The sequence below is a fragment of the Toxotes jaculatrix genome, chromosome 1 (assembly GCF_017976425.1).
Source record: "Toxotes jaculatrix isolate fToxJac2 chromosome 1, fToxJac2.pri, whole genome shotgun sequence".
Lineage (NCBI taxonomy): Eukaryota > Metazoa > Chordata > Actinopteri > Toxotidae > Toxotes > Toxotes jaculatrix.
Genome location: NC_054394.1, coordinates 28,291,462 through 28,313,154, shown reverse-complemented (window position 1 = coordinate 28,313,154; position 21,693 = coordinate 28,291,462). Strand labels below are relative to the sequence as shown.

The window sequence follows — 21,693 nt, the reverse complement described above, 5'->3', positions numbered from 1 at the left end:
ATTCATATCTGTGAATTATGAAGGTTGTTTTAGCACCAGGTAGCTGTGCATGAAGCTTACTTTTTGTTTCATACTGATGGAATAATGGAATACTTCTGCTGGAAAGTACAGCTCCAGCTACGCTCTTGATCACGGTGTACGCACACCTCCATTTCTGAACCTCCTTCAGCATTGTTTATGTCCCCTCTTAGAAGCACATACTTTTTTTTTTTAATTACTAAGTAAACATTTTTTCAAATATACAGTAACAAATGTCATTAAACCCTGTCAGCAGTTAACAGCACTTGTTGTCTTTCTTATTACTTTTAGTGCCAACAAAATGCAGAAGCAAGTGGAGGTCAGGATGGATGAGAGTCATTTGGAGCCCATAGTGGACACTCCTGAGAGTCCATGTGGCAGTTTGTGTGATAAAATCATGAAGAACATGGTTCTCACTCTCACAATCCTCGGTAAGTTCGTAGTCCCACTAGTTTTCTATTCCCACTTATCCTGTTCCATAACACATTTACACCTACAGGCAATTTACCTCACTCGCATGTCTTTGGTGCTGTGAGAAGAACTTGGGGCATCAGGAGAAAATCCACCCACACAAGACGAAAACGTACAAACTCCACTCAGAAAGACTCCAGTCTTTCAGTAACACCACTTACTCACTGAGAGACAGCAGTGCTAACCACTGAGCCACTGTGCTGCCTTATGTGAAGCAAAAACATTTAGCCATATACCATTTAAAAATGAAAATGGCTCACAGCTTCTTTCTTGGTGTTAAAACAGTTTTATTCATCACACATGTACACAGTTATCACAGTATCTACTGGCAACATCATGAGACTGTGACTCTCAAGTGAGAGGTTGTGATGTTAATTAAGAAGGTCAGATTTTATGTATTGCACAGGTGTTGACATATTTTCATTCAGAGACATTATGTGTTCACGCTTTGTATCTTGTGGCTCAGTGACACCTGGCTTTGTGTTTGATTTGTGTTTTCTCGGCGGCGCAGGTGTGTTTCTGGGTTCCATCGCTGGAATGCTGCTGCGGCACATATCTCCTCTCCCTCCTGATGTTATTATGATCATCAGTTTCCCGGGGGAGATCCTAATGAGGATGCTGAAGATGCTTATTTTGCCCCTTGTTGTTTCCAGTCTGGTCACAGGTGGGTGAGGTACAGTAGCTGCTGCAAATGTTCTGCTGAATTTGCTGACAAGTGTCCTGAAATTAGGTCACATGGTGCTACTTGTTTACTTGTTGCTATCAGGGAGCTGAGTAGCAACAGGAGAGACAAAGAAGTAGGCAGGTGTTTCTTATTTAATTTGTTTATTTATTTATTTATTTTTATTAATTAATTTATTTATTATCCAGGCAAACTGAAAAATGTGTAAAAACAAAGCACTGTGAAGGATGCATAGTTTTTTCCTAGGTATATCTTGCACAAATATACAGATGTTATGTTATTAATATATTTATTATTATATATCATTTATATATACAATATTATTATTATATGCATAATAATAGATAAATAAATACATATTATATATTATTTATATATGTGTTCTTTTTTCTTTCATTATTTTAATGAAAATATAAACGTCATACTGGTTAAAAAATAAAACTAAAGGACTACAAACTCTATTGATTTACAACATAAAGACATACAGGAGGTATATTAGTTTATCTGCTCACCTGTTAGTTTACCTGCTAATTGTGGTGGCAGCACTTAGACCCACCTTAGCAGCAGAGACCTGTCACTCTCTCTCACACGTTAGCATTATAACCTGAGAAAATCCTAAATCACCTTGGGACTTCCTTACAAACTCAGTTACCCTCGATACACAATATATGTGTTGAAGTCTGCTGTTGTGCATCATGTGCTGTTCAGGAAGTCAAGACATCAAGTCCCTGCACACACTTCCTGTCACTCTGGATAAATAAACCCTGAATTTAAAAGATGAGTCTAATTTGTTTAGCCAGGTACAGATGTGCGATTGAAGTGCGGGTGCAGGCATGTTCTTCTCATTCAAAGATTCAAAGAGATTTTTATTGTCAATTCACTATATGCACAGGACATACAGAAAAATATAAATGCTGTTTCTCTCTCACCAAGTGAGGGGTACCATTAAGTAATAAAACCTATGTACAAACATCTAATCTCAGGCTTCACAGCTCAAATACTGCAACCTGGTCTGGAAGGGTAATAGCAACTGTTCAGTGAGGGAAGCTGATCAACTTAATTGTGTTGGTGATGATGATAAATAGTAATTTTATCACTGTCTATTAAAGACAGAAAACATATGAATCCAACAGTAGGATCCTTCCAACATCTTCAGTATATTTTAGTATTTCTGGGTTTGATCTTTTTCATATTGGACACTCATTTTATTTTCCTGTAAAACACACTATACCAACAGGACTCGCTGGTCTGGATGCTAAATCCAGCGGCCGCTTAGGCAGCAGGGCCATGGTGTACTACATGACAACAACAGTGATCGCAGCCATCCTGGGAGTGATCCTGGTGCTGCTCATCCATCCCGGGAACCCCAAGCTGAGGGCAAACCTCGGGCAGGGCAAGAAGAACGACGAGGTGTCCAGCGTGGACGCTTTATTTGATCTCATCCGAAACCTCTTCCCAGAAAACTTGGTGCAGGCCTGTTTCCAGCAGGTAGGAGTCTCAGAAAGTCTTCGCCCACCATGTAAAGTCTGATTCATATGTCAGTTGCTCCAACTGTGTATTGTTTTCTTTGCTTCTTGTCCAGATCCAAACAGTAACCACCAAAGTACCAGTGCCCACTAACAGGACCAAGGCACCCCCACAATTCACAGTCAAAAGGTCACTTCAGTTCAAGAGTGGGATGAATGTCCTGGGTAAGTGAAAAGTTTGAAAACACGCCCACTGAAAAACTAAAAAAGAAAAATAGCAGTTGCTGAAGAAAAGCAGAAATTATTTCATTTTCAATTACATAATAACTAGAAAACACTCAAATGACACATACTTCCTCCAGTGCTGCACAGTCAGATTGAATGATAGAAAATCGTTCAAAGTCTGTATCTGGATCCAGATCTGTGTCAAAACATAAGGTGTGTGGTTACAGACAGTCACGGGATGCATGTGCCAGTTGTTTTTCGGTCACGTAAGCTCAGTATTTCATAAGAAAATGTTCAAAATGCCTTTTCATCCAATAGTTTATGAAAATGACCGTATCCATGCCAAATCAGTTGACTCACGTTTATCTTCCCATCAAAGCTGTTTAATTTTTGAGAAGTTCTGCCAATAGACAAACAAAAAAACAACAGCCAAAAACAAAACCTCCTTGGCAGAATTAAGGATGAAATTAAATGTCTCTTTTCCCACGTACATATTTTATCTAAATACTTCTGCATTCAGAACATGATCTTTTTCGCAGTATTGCAAAAACATACCAAATAATGTCCACATGTTTTTCAATGAGTGATTAATCCTCAATGATTGTCTGTAATACAGATTTATCCAAGACTAATTTAACATTATATGATTCTGTGTCTTACAGGTTTGATTGGATTCTTTGTGGCTTTTGGAGTTATTATGGGGAAAATGGGAGAGAAGGCCAAGCTGATGTTGGAGTTTTTCAACGTGCTGAATGAAATCGTTATGAAGCTTGTTAGCGCAATTATGTGGTAAGTGCTGTCCACTATAGCCATTGATCCACGTTCAGTAAAACTGCCAGACCAGATGAAGAGGAGTCAACAGGTGACATGTACAATATATCTTCTATCTTCAGGTACTCCCCTATTGGTATTGCCTGCCTCATCTGCGGAAAGATCATCTCCATTGCTGATTTGGAGGTGGTTGCGAGGCAGCTGGGGATGTACATGGTCACCGTGATAGTGGGCCTCATCATCCACGGAGGCATCTTCCTTCCACTGATATATTTTGTGATAGTCAAAGACAACCCCTTCACGTTCTTCATGGGAATATTCCAGGCTTGGGTGACAGCACTCGGAACAGCGTCCAGGTATGAGACATATCTGCCTTTGTTCCTGCTTTAGATCGTAGGATTCAGACTGTCCCACACTGGTGAGCACAGAATGACCGCCTCTGATTCAGGTTTCCGCTCTAACATGCTGCATGTTTTTATTAGTGGTAACTATGAAGTAGTCTCGCTCGCAACGACTTCTCACTTTGCCTCCATGTGGGATATCTTTCCTGTACTCAATGTTTTATTAATGACATGAGGTTCGCTCTTTCCCCTCCTGAGGTGAGCTCAGTGCTTTCAAGTTCCTGTCTGCTCGCTGCTCCGCCATGTACAAGAAACACTTATTAATTATCAGAAATAACAAACAAAACAACTGCTGAGTCACAACCAATGTTGTCTCAATGAGACTCACACTTAAAGTGAATTCCAATTAGGATAAGTTTTTGTGTCTTTGGTGAAGCTAAACTCATGAAAGCCACAGCTTATGTAATAAATGAATTTATTTCATGTAACAAAGTTCAAACAAAGTTGATTTATTTCAGTATGAATAGGAGAATGGTGTAATTAAGTTGTTATTTTTAAACTATTGCAACATTAAGCATGACCCAGTCAAATTAATTCTCAATAGACAGTTTATAATTTGTTGTGGAGTTCTTTATTTCTGCAAGTTTTAAGTGCCAAATTGGAGGCAGAGTTTGCCAAATGAACATCACTGCAAGCTGTTTCTGACTATCACAGTTAAGCATTTCTTCTTGTTTTATTTGCCACAGTGCCGGCACCTTGCCTGTCACGTTCCGTTGCTTGGAGGAGAACCTGGGCATCGACAAGAGAGTAACACGATTTGTCCTCCCAGTGGGTGCCACCATCAACATGGACGGCACAGCGCTTTACGAGGCCGTGGCTGCCATCTTCATCGCTCAGATGAACGGGATCGAGCTCGACTGGGGCCAGATTCTTACTGTCAGGTGAGAGTGTAGCTACAGAAAGATGTCACAAAACATTTGCAAGGCAATATTTTGGCGATGAATCAGCAAAATTCTGCTCAACAAGGCATTAGATATGCCTATTCTTATTAGTAAGGCGTCAAAATCGGCCAAAAAAAGTCAATAAAATTTTTCACTTTTTTGTCATAAAAAACGTCACAGTATAGTAAGGTGTTTTTTTTCGGCCAAAAAAAAGTCAACATTTTTTTTGACCTCAAAATGTCATAAAAAACGTCATAGTATAGTAAGGCCTCAAAATCGGCCAAAAAAAGTCAAAAAATTTTTTTACCTCAAAATGTCATTAAAAACGTCATAGTATAGTAAGGCGTTTTTTTCAGCCAAAAAAGGTCAAAATTTTTTTTGACCTCAAAATGTCATAAAAAACGTCATAGTATAGTAAGGCGTTTTTTTCGGCCAAAAAAAGTTAAAAATTTTTTTTACCTAAAAATGTCACAAAAAAACGTCATAGTATAGTAAGGCGTTTTTTTCGGCCAAAAAAAGTCAAAAAAATTTTTGACCTCAAAATGTCATAAAAAACGTCATAGTATAGTAAGGCCTTTTTTTCGGCCAAAAAAAGTCAAAAAATTTTTTTACCTCAAAATTTCATAAAAAACGTCATAGTATATTAAGGCGTTTTTTTCGGCCAAAAAAAGTAAAAAATTTTTTTGACCTCAAAATGTCATAAAAAACGTCATAGTATAGTAAGGCGTCAAAATCGGCCAAAAAAAGTCAAAAATTTTTTTGACCTCAAAATGTCATAAAAAACGTCATAGTATAGTAAGGCGTTTTTTTTTCGGCCAAAAAAAGTCAAAAAATTTTTTGACCTCAAAATGTCATAAAAAAGCGTCATAGTATAGTAAGGCATCAAAATCGGCCAATAAAAGTCAAAAAAATGTTTGACCTCAAAATGTCATAAAAAATGTCATAGTATAGTAAGGCGTCAAAATCGGCCAAAAAAAGTCAAAAAAAATTTTTACCTCAAAATGTCATAAAAAAAGTCATAGTATAGTAAGGCGTTTTTTTCGGCCAAAAAAAGTCAAAATTTTTTTTGACCTCAAAATGTCATAAAAAAAGTCATAGTATAGTAAGGCATCAAAATCGGCGTATAAAAGTCAAAAAAATGTTTGACCTCAAAATGTCATAAAAAATGTCATAGTATAGTAAGGCGTCAAAATCGGCCAAAAAAAGTCAAAAAAAATTTTTACCTCAAAATGTCATAAAAAACGTCATAGTATAGTAAGGCGTTTTTTTCGGCCAAAAAAAGTCAAAATTTTTTTTGACCTCAAAATGTCATAAAAAAAGTCATAGTATAGTAAGGCGTCAAAATCGGCCAAAAATAGTCAATAAAATTTTTGACCTCAAAATGTCATAAAAAACGTCATAGTATAGTAAGGCGTCAAAATCGGCCAAAAAAAGTCAATAAAATTTTTGACCTCAAAATGTCATAAAAAACGTCATAGTATAGTAAGGCGTTTTTTTCGGCCAAAAAAAGTCAAAATTTTTTTTGACCTCAAAATGTCATAAAAAAAGTCATAGTATAGTAAGGCGTCAAAATCGGCCAAAAAAAGTCAAAAAAATTTTTGACCTCAAAATGTCATAAAAAACGTCATAGTATAGTAAGGCGTTTTTTTCGGCCAAAAAAAGTCAAAATTTTTTTTGACCTCAAAATGTCATAAAAAAAAGTCATAGTATAGTAAGGCGTCAAAATCGGCCAAAAAAAGTCAAAAAAATTTTTGACCTCAAAATGTCATAAAAAACGTCATAGTATAGTAAGGCGTTTTTTTCGGCCAAAAAAAGTCAAAAAATTTTTTGACCTCAAAATGTCATAAAAAACGTCATAGTATAGTAAGGCATTTTTTTCAGCCAAAAAAAGTCAAAAATTGTTTTGACCTCAAAATGTCATAAAAAACGTCATAGTATAGTAAGGCGTCAAAATCGGCCAAAAAAAGTCAAAAAAATTTTTGACCTCAAAATGTCATAAAAAACGTCATAGTATAGTAAGGCGTCAAAATCGGCCAAAAAAAGTCAAAAAAATGTTTTACCTCAAAATGTCATAAAAAAACGTCATAGTATAGTAAGGCGTCAAAATCGGCCAAAAAAAGTCAAAATTTTTTTTGACCTCAAAATGTCATAAAAAACGTCATAGTATAGTAAGGCGTCAAAATCGGCCAAAAAAAGTCAAAAAAATTTTTGACCTCAAAATGTCATAAAAAACGTCATTGTATAGTAAGGCATCAAAATCGGCCAAAATAAGTCAAAAAAATTTTTGACCTCAAAATGTCATAAAAAACGTCATAGTATAGTAAGGCGTTTTTTTCAGCCAAAAAAGGTCAAAATTTTTTTTGACCTCAAAATGTCATAAAAACCGTCATAGTATAGTAAGGCGTTTTTTTCGGCCAAAAAAAGTTAAAAATTTTTTTTACCTAAAAATGTCACAAAAAAACGTCATAGTATAGTAAGGCGTTTTTTTTCGGCCAAAAAAAGTCAAAAAAATTTTTGACCTCAAAATGTCATAAAAAACGTCATAGTATAGTAAGGCCTTTTTTACGGCCAAAAAAAGTCAAAAAATTTTTTGACCTCAAAATTTCATAAAAAACGTCATAGTATATTAAGGCGTTTTTTTCGGCCAAAAAAAGTCAAAAAAATTTTTGACCTCAAAATGTCATAAAAAACGTCATAGTATAGTAAGGCGTTTTTTTTCGGCCAAAAAAAGTCAAAAAAATTTTTGACCTCAAAATGTCATAAAAAACGTCATAGTATAGTAAGGCCTTTTTTACGGCCAAAAAAAGTCAAAAAATTTTTTGACCTCAAAATTTCATAAAAAACGTCATAGTATATTAAGGCGTTTTTTTCGGCCAAAAAAAGTCAAAAAATTTTTTGACCTCAAAATGTCATAAAAAACGTAAGGCGTTTTTTTTCGGCCAAAAAAAGTCAAAAATTTTTTTGACCTCAAAATGTCATAAAAAAGCGTCATAGTATAGTAAGGCATCAAAATCGGCCAATAAAAGTCAAAAAAATGTTTGACCTCAAAATGTCATAAAAAATGTCATAGTATAGTAAGGCGTCAAAATCGGCCAAAAAAAGTCAAAAAAAATTTTTACCTCAAAATGTCATAAAAAACGTCATAGTATAGTAAGGCGTTTTTTTCGGCCAAAAAAAGTCAAAATTTTTTTTGACCTCAAAATGTCATAAAAAAAGTCATAGTATAGTAAGGCGTCAAAATCGGCCAAAAATAGTCAATAAAATTTTTGACCTCAAAATGTCATAAAAAACGTCATAGTATAGTAAGGCGTCAAAATCGGCCAAAAAAAGTCAATAAAATTTTTGACCTCAAAATGTCATAAAAAATGTCATAGTATAGTAAGGCGTCAAAATCGGCCAAAAAAAGTCAAAATTTTTTTTGACCTCAAAATGTCATAAAAAAAGTCATAGTATAGTAAGGCGTCAAAATCGGCCAAAAAAAGTCAAAAAATTTTTTGACCTCAAAATGTCATAAAAAACGTCATAGTATAGTAAGGCGTTTTTTTCGGCCAAAAAAAGTCAAAATTTTTTTTGACCTCAAAATGTCATAAAAAAAAGTCATAGTATAGTAAGGCGTCAAAATCGGCCAAAAAAAGTCAAAAAAATTTTTGACCTCAAAATGTCATAAAAAACGTCATAGTATATATAAGGCGTTTTTTTCGGCCAAAAAAAGTCAAAAAATTTTTTGACCTCAAAATGTCATAAAAAACGTCATAGTATAGTAAGGCATTTTTTTCAGCCAAAAAAAGTCAAAAATTGTTTTGACCTCAAAATGTCATAAAAAACGTCATAGTATAGTAAGGCGTCAAAATCGGCCAAAAAAAGTCAAAAAAATTTTTGACCTCAAAATGTCATAAAAAACGTCATAGTATAGTAAGGCGTCAAAATCGGCCAAAAAAAGTCAAAAAAATGTTTTACCTCAAAATGTCATAAAAAAACGTCATAGTATAGTAAGGCGTCAAAATCGGCCAAAAAAAGTCAAAATTTTTTTTGACCTCAAAATGTCATAAAAAACGTCATAGTATAGTAAGGCGTCAAAATCGGCCAAAAAAAGTCAAAAAAATTTTTGACCTCAAAATGTCATAAAAAACGTCATTGTATAGTAAGGCATCAAAATCGGCCAAAATAAGTCAAAAAAATTTTTGACCTCAAAATGTCATAAAAAACGTCATAGTATAGTAAGGCGTTTTTTTCAGCCAAAAAAGGTCAAAATTTTTTTTGACCTCAAAATGTCATAAAAACCGTCATAGTATAGTAAGGCGTTTTTTTCGGCCAAAAAAAGTTAAAAATTTTTTTTACCTAAAAATGTCACAAAAAAACGTCATAGTATAGTAAGGCGTTTTTTTTCGGCCAAAAAAAGTCAAAAAAATTTTTGACCTCAAAATGTCATAAAAAACGTCATAGTATAGTAAGGCCTTTTTTACGGCCAAAAAAAGTCAAAAAATTTTTTGACCTCAAAATTTCATAAAAAACGTCATAGTATATTAAGGCGTTTTTTTCGGCCAAAAAAAGTCAAAAAAATTTTTGACCTCAAAATGTCATAAAAAACGTCATAGTATAGTAAGGCGTCAAAATCGGCCAAAAAAAGTCAAAAAATTTTTTGACCTCAAAATGTCATAAAAAACGTCATAGTATAGTAAGGCGTTTTTTTTTCGGCCAAAAAAAGTCAAAAATTTTTTTGACCTCAAAATGTCATAAAAAAGCGTCATAGTATAGTAAGGCATCAAAATCGGCCAATAAAAGTCAAAAAAATGTTTGACCTCAAAATGTCATAAAAAATGTCATAGTATAGTAAGGCGTCAAAATCGGCCAAAAAAAGTCAAAAAAAATTTTTACCTCAAAATGTCATAAAAAACGTCATAGTATAGTAAGGCGTTTTTTTCGGCCAAAAAAAGTCAAAATTTTTTTTGACCTCAAAATGTCATAAAAAAAGTCATAGTATAGTAAGGCGTCAAAATCGGCCAAAAATAGTCAATAAAATTTTTGACCTCAAAATGTCATAAAAAACGTCATAGTATAGTAAGGCGTCAAAATCGGCCAAAAAAAGTCAATAAAATTTTTGACCTCAAAATGTCATAAAAAACGTCATAGTATAGTAAGGCGTTTTTTTCGGCCAAAAAAAGTCACAATTTTTTTTGACCTCAAAATGTCATAAAAAACGTCATAGTATAGTAAGGCGTCAAAATCGGCCAAAAAAAGTCAAAAAAATTTTTGACCTCAAAATGTCATAAAAAACGTCATAGTATAGTAAGGCCTTTTTTTCGGCCAAAAAAAGTCAAAAAATTTTTTGACCTCAAAATGTCATAAAAAACGTCATAGTATATTAAGGCGTTTTTTTCGGCCAAAAAAAGTCAAAAAAATTTTTGACCTCAAAATGTCATAAAAAACGTCATAGTATAGTAAGGCGTCAAAATCGGCCAAAAAAAGTCAAAAAATTTTTTGACCTCAAAATGTCATAAAAAACGTCATAGTATAGTAAGGCGTTTTTTTTTCGGCCAAAAAAAGTCAAAAATTTTTTTGACCTCAAAATGTCATAAAAAAGCGTCATAGTATAGTAAGGCATCAAAATCGGCCAATAAAAGTCAAAAAAATGTTTGACCTCAAAATGTCATAAAAAATGTCATAGTATAGTAAGGCGTCAAAATCGGCCAAAAAAAGTCAAAAAAAATTTTTACCTCAAAATGTCATAAAAAACGTCATAGTATAGTAAGGCGTTTTTTTCGGCCAAAAAAAGTCAAAATTTTTTTTGACCTCAAAATGTCATAAAAAAAGTCATAGTATAGTAAGGCGTCAAAATCGGCCAAAAATAGTCAATAAAATTTTTGACCTCAAAATGTCATAAAAAACGTCATAGTATAGTAAGGCGTCAAAATCGGCCAAAAAAAGTCAATAAAATTTTTGACCTCAAAATGTCATAAAAAACGTCATAGTATAGTAAGGCGTTTTTTTCGGCCAAAAAAAGTCAAAATTTTTTTTTACCTAAAAATGTCACAAAAAAACGTCATAGTATAGTAAGGCGTTTTTTTCGGCCAAAAAAAGTCAAAAAAATTTTTGACCTCAAAATGTCATAAAAAACGTCATAGTATAGTAAGGCCTTTTTTTCGGCCAAAAAAAGTCAAAAAATTTTTTGACCTCAAAATTTCATAAAAAACGTCATAGTATATTAAGGCGTTTTTTTCGGCCAAAAAAAGTAAAAAAATTTTTTGACCTCAAAATGTCATAAAAAACGTCATAGTATAGTAAGGCGTCAAAATCGGCCAAAAAGAGTCAAAAATTTTTTTGACCTCAAAATGTCATAAAAAACGTCATAGTATAGTAAGGCGTTTTTTTTCGGCCAAAAAAAGTCAAAAATTTTTTTGACCTCAAAATGTCATAAAAAAGCGTCATAGTATAGTAAGGCGTCAAAATCGGCCAAAAAAAGTCAAAAATTTTTTTGACCTCAAAATGTCATAAAAAACGTCATAGTATAGTAAGGCGTTTTTTTCGGCCAAAAAAAGTCAAAAAATTTTTTGACCTCAAAATGTCATAAAAAACGTCATAGTATAGTAAGGCGTCAAAATCGGCTAAAAAAAGTCAAAAAAAATTTTGACCTCAAAATGTCATAAAAAACGTCATAGTATAGTAAGGCGTTTTTTTCGGCCAAAAAAAGTCAAAAAAATTTTTGACCTCAAAATGTCATAAAAAACGTCATAGTATAGTAAGGCGTTTTTTTCAGCCAAAAAAGGTCAAAAAATTTTTTTGACCTCAAAATGTCATAAAAAACATCATAGTATAGTAAGGCGTCAAAATCGGCCAAAAAAAGTCAAAAATTTTTTTGACCTCAAAATGTCATAAAAAAACGTCATAGTATAGTAAGGCGTCAAAATCGGCCAAAAAAAGTCAAAAATTTTTTTGACCTCAAAATGTCATAAAAAACATCATAGTATAGTAAGGCGTCAAAATCGGCCAAAAAAAGTCAAAATTTTTTTTGACCTCAAAATGTCATAAAAAACGTCATAGTATAGTAAGGCGTCAAAATCGGCCAAAAAAAGTCAAAAAAATTTTTGACCTCAAAATGTCATAAAAAACGTCATAGTATAGTAAGGCGTTTTTTTCGGCCAAAAAAAGTCAAAAATTTTTTTGACCTCAAAATGTCATAAAAAACGTCATAGTATAGTAAGGCGTCAAAATCGGCCAAAAAAAGTCAAAAAAATTTTTGACCTCAAAATGTCATAAAAAATGTCATAGTATAGTAAGGCGTCAAAATCGGCCAAAAAAAGTCAAAAAAATGTTTTACCTCAAAATGTCATAAAAAAATGTCATAGTATAGTAAGGCCTCAAAATCGGCCAAAAAAAGTCAAAATTTTTTTTGACCTCAAAATGTCATAAAAAACGTCATAGTATAGTAAGGCCTCAAAATCGGCCAAAAAAAGTCAAAAAAATTTTTGACCTCAAAATGTCATAAAAAACGTCATAGTATAGTAAGGCGTTTTTTTCAGCCAAAAAAGGTCAAATTTTTTTTTGACCTCAAAATGTCATAAAAACCGTCATAGTATAGTAAGGCGTTTTTTTCGGCCAAAAAAAGTTAAAAATTTTTTTTACCTAAAAATGTCATAAAAAAACGTCATAGTATAGTAAGGCGTTTTTTTCGGCCAAAAAAAGTCAAAAAAATTTTTGACCTCAAAATGTCATAAAAAACGTCATAGTATAGTAAGGCGTTTTTTTCGGCCAAAAAAAGTCAAAAAAAATTTTGACCTCAAAATGTCATAAAAAACGTCATAGTATAGTAAGGCCTTTTTTTCGGCCAAAAAAAGTCAAAAAATTTTTTGACCTCAAAATTTCATAAAAAACGTCATAGTATATTAAGGCGTTTTTTTCGACCAAAAAAAGTAAAAAATTTTTTTGACCTCAAAATGTCATAAAAAACGTCATAGTATAGTAAGGCGTCAAAATCGGCCAAAAAAAGTCAAAAATTTTTTTGACCTCAAAATGTCATAAAAAACGTCATAGTATAGTAAGGCGTTTTTTTTTTCGGCCAAAAAAAGTCAAAAATTTTTTTGACCTCAAAATGTCATAAAAAAGCGTCATAGTATAGTAAGGCGTCAAAATCGGCCAAAAAAAGTCAAAATTTTTTTTGACCTCAAAATGTCATAAAAAACGTCATAGTATAGTAAGGCATCAAAATCGGCCAATAAAAGTCAAAAAAATTTTTGACCTCAAAATGTCATAAAAAACGTCATAGTATAGTAAGGCGTTTTTTTCGGCCAAAAAAAGTCAAAAAAATTTTTGACCTCAAAATGTCATAAAAAACGTCAAAAAAAAAGTCAAAATTTTTTTTTACCTCAAAATGTCATAAAAAAACGTCATAGTATAGTAAGGCGTCAAAATCGGCCAAAAAATGTCAAAATTTTTTTTGACCTCAAAATGTCATAAAAAACGTCATAGTATAGTAAGGCGTTTTTTTCGGCCAAAAAAAGTCAAAAATTTTTTTTGACCTCAAAATGTCATAAAAAACGTCATAGTATAGTAAGGCGTCAAAATCGGCTAAAAAAAGTCAAAAAAATTTTTGACCTCAAAATGTCATAAAAAACGTCATAGTATAGTAAGGCGTTTTTTTCGGCCAAAAAAAGTCAAAAAAAATTTTGACCTCAAAATGTCATAAAAAACGTCATAGTATAGTAAGGCGTCAAAATCGGCCAAAAAAAGTCAAAAAAAATTTTGACCTCAAAATGTCATAAAAAACGTCATAGTATAGTAAGGCGTTTTTTTCGGCCAAAAAAAGTCAAAAATTTTTTTTACCTCAAAATGTCATAAAAAACGTCATAGTATAGTAAGGCTTCAAAATCGGCCAAAAAAAGTCAAAAAAATTTTTGACCTCAAAATGTCATAAAAAACATCATAGTATAGTAAGGCGTTTTTTTGGGCCAAAAAAAGTCAAAAAATTTTTTTACCTCAAAATGTCATAAAAAACGTCATAGTATAGTAAGGCGTCAAAATCGGCCAAAAAAAGTCAAAAAAATTTTTGACCTCAAAATGTCATAAAAAACATCATAGTATAGTAAGGCGTTTTTTTCGGCCAAAAAAAGTCAAAATTTTTTTTGACCTCAAAATGTCATAAAAAACGTCATAGTATAGTAAGGCGTTTTTTTCGGCCAAAAAAAGTCAAAAAAATTTTTGACCTCAAAATGTCATAAAAAACATCATTGTATAGTAAGGCGTCAAAATCGGCCAAAATAAGTCAAAAAAATTTTTGACCTCAAAATGTCATAAAAAACGTCATAGTATAGTAAGGCGTTTTTTTCGGCCAAAAAAAGTCAAAAAAAATTTTGACCTCAAAATGTCATAAAAAACGTCATAGTATAGTAAGGCGTTTTTTTCGGCCAAAAAAAGTCAAAAATTTTTTTTACCTCAAAATGTCATAAAAAACGTCATAGTATAGTAAGGCGTTTTTTTCGGCCAAAAAAAGTCAAAAATTTTTTTTACCTCAAAATGTCATAAAAAACGTCATAGTATAGTATGGCGTCAAAATCGGCCAAAATAAGTCAAAAAAAATTTTGACCTCAAAATGTCATAAAAAACATCATAGTATAGTAAGGCGTTTTTTTGGGCCAAAAAAAGTGAAAGTTTTTTTTGACCTCAAAATGTCATAAAAAAACGTCATAGTATAGTAAGGCGTCAAAATCGGCCAAAAAATGTCAAAATTTTTTTTGACCTCAAAATGTCATAAAAAACGTCATAGTATAGTAAGGCGTTTTTTTCGGCCAAAAAAAGTCAAAAATTTTTTTGACCTCAAAATGTCATAAAAAACGTCATAGTATAGTAAGGCGTCAAAATCGGCTAAAAAAAGTCAAAAAAAATTTTGACCTCAAAATGTCATAAAAAACGTCATAGTATAGTAAGGCGTTTTTTTCGGCCAAAAAAAGTCAAAAAAAATTTTGACCTCAAAATGTCATAAAAAACGTCATAGTATAGTAAGGCGTCAAAATCGGCCAAAAAAAGTCAAAAAAAATTTTGACCTCAAAATGTCATAAAAAACGTCATAGTATAGTAAGGCGTTTTTTTCGGCCAAAAAAAGTCAAAAAAATTTTTTACCTCAAAATGTCATAAAAAACGTCATAGTATAGTAAGGCGTCAAAATCGGCCAAAAAAAGTCAAAAAAATTTTTGACCTCAAAATGTCATAAAAAACATCATAGTATAGTAAGGCGTTTTTTTGGGCCAAAAAAAGTCAAAATTTTTTTTTACCTCAAAATGTCATAAAAAACGTCATAGTATAGTAAGGCGTCAAAATCGGCCAAAAAAAGTCAAAAAAATTTTTGACCTCAAAATGTCATAAAAAACATCATAGTATAGTAAGGCGTTTTTTTCGGCCAAAAAAAGTCAAAATTTTTTTTGACCTCAAAATGTCATAAAAAACGTCATAGTATAGTAAGGCGTCAAAATCGGCCAAAAAAAGTCAAAAAAATTTTTGACCTCAAAATGTCATAAAAAACATCATTGTATAGTAAGGCGTCAAAATCGGCCAAAATAAGTCAAAAAAATTTTTGACCTCAAAATGTCATAAAAAACGTCATAGTATAGTAAGGCGTTTTTTTCGGCCAAAAAAAGTCAAAAAAAATTTTGACCTCAAAATGTCATAAAAAACGTCATAGTATAGTAAGGCGTTTTTTTCGGCCAAAAAAAGTCAAAAATTTTTTTTACCTCAAAATGTCATAAAAAACGTCATAGTATAGTAAGGCGTTTTTTTCGGCCAAAAAAAGTCAAAAATTTTTTTTACCTCAAAATGTCATAAAAAACGTCATAGTATAGTATGGCGTCAAAATCGGCCAAAATAAGTCAAAAAAAATTTTGACCTCAAAATGTCATAAAAAACATCATAGTATAGTAAGGCGTTTTTTTGGGCCAAAAAAAGTGAAAATTTTTTTTGACCTCAAAATGTCATAAAAAACGTCATAGTATAGTAAGGCGTTTTTTTCGGCCAAAAAAAGTCAAAAAAAATTTTGACCTCAAAATGTCATAAAAAACGTCATAGTATAGTAAGGCGTCAAAATCGGCCAAAAAAAGTCAAAAAAATTTTTGACCTCAAAATGTCATAAAAAACGTCATAGTATAGTAAGGCGTTTTTTTGGGCCAAAAAAAGTGAAAATTTTTTTACCTCAAAATGTCATAAAAAACGTCATAGTATAGTAAGGCGTTTTTTTCGGCCAAAAAAAGTCAAAAAAAATTTTGACCTCAAAATGTCATAAAAAACGTCATAGTATAGTAAGGCGTCAAAATCGGCCAAAAAAAGTCAAAAAAAATTTTGACCTCAAAATGTCATAAAAAACGTCATAGTATAGTAAGGCGTTTTTTTCGGCCAAAAAAAGTCAAAAAATTTTTTTACCTCAAAATGTCATAAAAAACGTCATAGTATAGTAAGGCGTCAAAATCGGCCAAAATAAGTCAAAAAAATTTTTGACCTCAAAATGTCATAAAAAACGTCATAGTATAGTAAGGCGTTTTTTTCGGCCAAAAAAAGTCAAAAAAAATTTTGACCTCAAAATGTCATAAAAAACGTCATAGTATAGTAAGGCGTTTTTTTCGGCCAAAAAAAGTCAAAATTTTTTTTGACCTCAAAATGTCATAAAAAACGTCATAGTATAGTAAGGCGTTTTTTTTGGGCCAAAAAAAGTCAAAATTTTTTTGACCTTAAAATGTCATAAAAAACGTCATAGTATAGTAAGGCGTTTTTTTGAGCCAAAAAAAGTCAAAAATTTTTTTGACCTCAAAATGTCATAAAAAACGTCATAGTATAGTAAGGCGTCAAAATCGACCAAAAAAAGTCAAAAAAAATTTTGACCTCAAAATGTCATAAAAAACGTCATAGTATAGTAAGGCGTCAAAATCGGCCAAAAAAGATCAAAAATTTTTTTGACCTCAAAATGTCATAAAAACCGTCATAGTATAGTAAGGCGTTTTTTTCGGCCAAAAAAAGTTAAAATTTTTTTTTACCTAAAAATGTCACAAAAAAACGTCATAGTATAGTAAGGCGTTTTTTTCGGCCAAAAAAAGTCAAAAAAATTTTTGACCTCAAAATGTCATAAAAAACGTCATAGTATAGTAAGGCGTCAAAATTGGCCAAAAAATGTCAAAATTTTTTTTGACCTCAAAATGTCATAAAAAACGTCATAGTATAGTAAGGCGTTTTTTTGAGCCAATAAAAGTCAAACATTTTTTTGACCTCAAAATGTCATAAAAAACGTCATAGTATAGTAAGGCGTTTTTTTCGGCCAAAAAAAGTCAAAAAAAATTTTGACCTCAAAATGTCATAAAAAACATCACAGTATAGTAAGGCGTTTTTTTGGGCCAAAAACAGTCAAAATTTTTTTTGACCTCAAAATGTCATAAAAAACGTCATAGTATAGTAAGGCGTCAAAATCGGCCAAAAAAAGTCAAAAAAATTTTTGACCTCAAAATGTCATAAAAAAACGTCATAGTAAGGCGTTTTTTTCAGCCAAAAAAGGTCAAAATTTTTTTTTACCTCAAAATGTCATAAAAAACGTCATAGTATAGTAAGGCGTCAAAATTGGCCAAAAAATGTCAAAATTTTTTTCGAAATCAAAATGTCATAAAAAACGTCATAGTATAGTAAGGCGTTTTTTTCGGCCAAAAAAAGTCACAAATTTTTTTGACCTCAATATGTCATAAAAAAAGTCATAGTATAGTAAGGCGTCAAAATCGGCCAAAAAAGTCCAAAAAATTTTTGACCTCAAAATGTCATAAAAAACGTCATAGTATAGCAAGGCGTCAAAATCGGCCAAAAAAAGTCAAAAAAATTTTTGACCTCAAAATGTCATAAAAAACGTCATAGTATAGTATGGCGTTTTTTTTGGACAAAAAAAGTCAACATTTTTTTCGACCTCAAAATGTCATAAAAAACGTCATAGTATAGTAAGGCGTCAAAATCGGCCAAAAAAAGTCAACATTTTTTTTTACCTCAAAATGTCATAAAAAACGTCATAGTATAGTAAGGCGTCAAAATCGGCCAAAAAAAGTCAAAATTTTTTTTGACCTCAAAATGTCATAAAAAACGTCATAGTATAGTAAGGCGTCAAAATCGGCCAAAAAAAGTCATACTTTAGTATGGCCTCAAAATGTGCCAAAAATGTCATAGTATAGTAAGGTTTCAAAATAGTAATATATGTATGAGTAATATACTGTTGGTGTGTGAATTACCTGTGTGACTTACCTGTTATGGTGTCCTGCTTTGGTTAATCGTTTGTGTGTAAAAGTTAATAGCGCGACAGATGCTAACATAATATGGAGAATTCTATTGACCGGCTAGTCAACGGGATTCTCCATATTATGTTAGCATCGAGCTAATCGCTACTTATTACCACTTGTAGGTCATTAGCCACGGTGCTGCTCAATGCTTGCCTTCTAGCTGGCTGTAAACTGTGGAATGGATTTCCTGAACGGCGGCGTGTCTCATTACTCCGCGTCACACTGAGACACACCTCCGTTCAGGAAACCCTTTCCACATTTTGCAGCCAGTTAGCAGAGCAGCCGACAGGGAATCACTTGTGGAGTCATTTCAGCAGAAAACATTAATGCACAGACATGGATCGGAACCCAATACTGATACTGGATCGGATCGGCCCCATCCCTACATTTCACGTAACTTAAATAAAATCACAGTTTGTCTTGCTGAGAGTTGAACTTCTTTCCTTTTTAGTATGACAGCCACCCTGGCCAGTGTTGGAGCAGCCAGCATCCCCAGTGCTGGACTTGTGACCATGCTTCTGATCCTCACAGCGGTGGGCCTGCCCACTCAGGACATCAGCCTGCTGGTCGCTGTCGACTGGCTGCTGTGAGTTCAACATCAACACAAAACATCAACACAGGGGCATTTGATTTTAGATTCTTAACAGCCGGTTTGTTAACTTAACCAGTGCAAGATTATGTCTGTCCCAAATTCCACAATAGTTGTTGATCACAGTCTGGGTTTTTCTTTTTCTTTGGAATGTGTCGCAATCTCAACAAAACAGAGAAATCTGAGAAAATGAGAAACATGTCATTTATTCACGGCAGCCTCAGAGCACTAAAAATCAACCCAACACCTTCTTTAACATGTTACACACACACACAGTCATACAGTCTGTATGTTTAAGTTTCCATCTTTCTCTCTAAAGTACAGCAGTGGCCAAAGTAGCATCGAAACAGATGCTTGACTTTCATTTAAATCTACAGCTTTTTGCTGCGTGTCTCATTACACAGTGAGCAGTGAGCATGTTTTCCCTGTCTCTACCATATGCTTTGGGGGTGTACAAAACCCATGCAAGTCTGACTGTCAGGCTTTGATTTGTTTTCTGAAAACTTACAGTTGCAACTCTCATTGTGCCCACTCAGTAACATCTTTGTGCTGAATCAAAAAACATATAACTACATGATCCATTTGTAAAAAAACAAACAAACAAAATGGGTTCTACTTTCCTCTCTATTGGTTCTTCTTAATATACTGTTGATATTACTCAGCTGGGGACGAGCTGCCCCTCCTACACACTCGTCTAATTACAGATATCATGTTGACCCTCAGGCTAAATGGGACTGTGAGTAATTCACATTAACAGTGGAGACCCTTTTATGAATTGTAACAAATTGAATGAATAACATAGACATTCACATAGCCAGGCATATTAATCATCATCTATTTGTGTCCTTTCTTTCTGTGTCCTAAGCACAAAACAGCTCCTTAAAATCAAATAACAAGACTAAGAATCCAAAGTCATGCTAGTAGCTCAGTTATGTTGTACTTAGTCACAGTGGTGCTTTGAGCTAAATACAGACTAACATGGTCAGAGTGACAGACATGGTTATGTTTATCAGGTATAATGTTTTCCATGTTCACCATATTTCTTTAGGATGGTTGCATTAACATTTTCTTCCTAGCACTAAACACAAAGTACACCTGAGGCTAATGGTAAGGTCATTAGTTTTGCAGGGATCTGGTCATAAACCACAGCAATCTGTCCAGTGGTTCTTGAGACATTTCAATCTGGACCACAGTGGTGGAACAACCAAGTGACTGACATTGCCATCCCAGCAAGAGACAAAAGACATTTAAAAAAACTGTGTTTTCCTTGCTGCTGTGTTTCTTTTGCTAATTACTTTCCTGTATGTTTCCCTGTTATTATCTTCAACATGCAGGGATCGTTTCCGTACCTCAGTCAACGTGGTTGGGGACTCCTATGGAGCAGGTATTGTTTACCACCTTTCCAAAGATGAGCTTGACATGTTCGACGCCCAGCAGGTCCGGATGGATGACTTTGAGATGGCAAAGACTCAATCCTACTTTGAAAATAACACCAACCAGAATGTATACACTCACCACAACTCAATCTTGATAGACGACTGCAAGGTACATTTCACGTTAACGGACATAGAGACTTGTATGTAGAGAATCTTCCCCAGCTCTGTCTGTGTGTTTGTCTTTCTGTCTGTGTCTGTGTTCGTGTTTCTCTTCTGTGACTTCCTGTATTGGTGTATTTGTGATTATATGTATCGTAAACATCATATGAAAAAGCAGTTTTTGTGATACCAGATTCATCAAAAGCAAAGTTTGTCCATTTTTATATCATACATTTGTTTTCCACCACATTCAATTTTCTCTCATACAGCCCAGATGAAAGTGTTCATTTTTAAGCATCAATAATACAGAAAGCGTTGTCTTGTACACAGTTATATTTGACTTGTATTTTGTTGTGGTATGTCTGTTCTTTTTTTTTTTTCTTCTCTCTATTTAATTGGACATGTATTTGTGGCAGCCCTGACCAAATTACAGTTTTCAATCATTCATCATGCAACCAGTGGTATGCATAAAGACTGCTGTTTCACCATGTTTCATCCAAAGTGATGCATACATTCATGAAATGCCAATCTCGTAACCTCTCCTATCTATATTGTAGCTAGCTAACAAACAGAATGTGTAACATTTTTGTTGATATTTCATTGCCTGTATAATGCAACTTTTGGTCTGATGCTAAAGTTGCATTGTGAGCATTTTTGATAACTGATAAGTATTGTAATTCGGTTGGGCAGAGAATCCATAAAATACATGGCCAACTCCAGAAAACTACTCATCCACGTTCTCATATAATTCTGTCAAAAACAATGCACGTTGACATGTAAACAGCATCACTATATCATTGCCTCAGTGTATGAGAGGACTAAGCTCAGAACTAAGGTCAGTGGCCTGACTATGATGAAACAATGGCTTCTCTGCCCCCAACCGCTGACGGTGTGTAAATGACGGTGCCTTGGCCCCAGTAGTTAGATGTTCTTGATAATTGCTTGCAGGTTTCCATGGGCAAAAATGGCAAGACTGCAGATTTCTCTCTTGTTGAGGAGGAACCATGGAAATGCGAGTAAAGCAGATTCAGATGCTGCTGCGCCTTACCCTGAGTTCCACCAGCTTTCTGCCGATACAACAATAAAAAACAACAAAAAAATCACATAAAAAAAAGAAGAAAAAAAATGTGAACATTAGAAAGTTTTTTGTTTTTGTTTTTTTTTTTGCCAGTCACCCATCCGGGTAGTAACTGGAGCAAACTACAGACGACTCATTGTATCACATCTTGCATTTGCACACAAACTGCAATGAACTGGTGCATATCATGCACTTTGTTCAGAAGAATAAAACATTCAGTTGACAACACTCAGGGCCTTACTCGGTGCTGCTGCAAGCTTTAAGAAAACAGAGCTTGAGTGGAATGAAACAGCGCT

General features: G+C 33.3%; 1 protein-coding gene across 1 annotated transcript; it reads left to right on the top strand.

Annotated features, from left to right (window-relative positions):
* Window positions 1-313: 313 nt before the first annotated feature.
* On the top strand, window positions 314-21,339 carry slc1a2a (solute carrier family 1 member 2a). Its single transcript, XM_041034092.1, has 10 exons — window positions 314-449; window positions 1,001-1,153; window positions 2,409-2,659; window positions 2,754-2,862; window positions 3,525-3,651; window positions 3,756-3,989; window positions 4,721-4,915; window positions 18,647-18,781; window positions 20,119-20,329; window positions 21,268-21,339. Exons 1-10 carry the CDS (start codon window positions 320-322, stop codon window positions 21,337-21,339), a joined length of 1,617 nt encoding a protein of 538 aa, XP_040890026.1. The 5' UTR covers window positions 314-319.
* The last annotated feature ends 354 nt before the right edge of the window (window positions 21,340-21,693 follow it).

Excerpts from the sequence above, each read along its gene's own strand:
- slc1a2a (XM_041034092.1), top strand. The coding sequence starts at position 320 with ATGCAGAAGCAAGTGGAGGTCAGGATGGATGAGAGTCATTTGGAGCCC. Across the intron at positions 1,154-2,408 it reads TGTTTCCAGTCTGGTCACAG|GACTCGCTGGTCTGGATGCT; the intron begins GTGGGTGAGGTA and ends CTATACCAACAG. Across the intron at positions 18,782-20,118 it reads GTCGCTGTCGACTGGCTGCT|GGATCGTTTCCGTACCTCAG; the intron begins GTGAGTTCAACA and ends TTCAACATGCAG.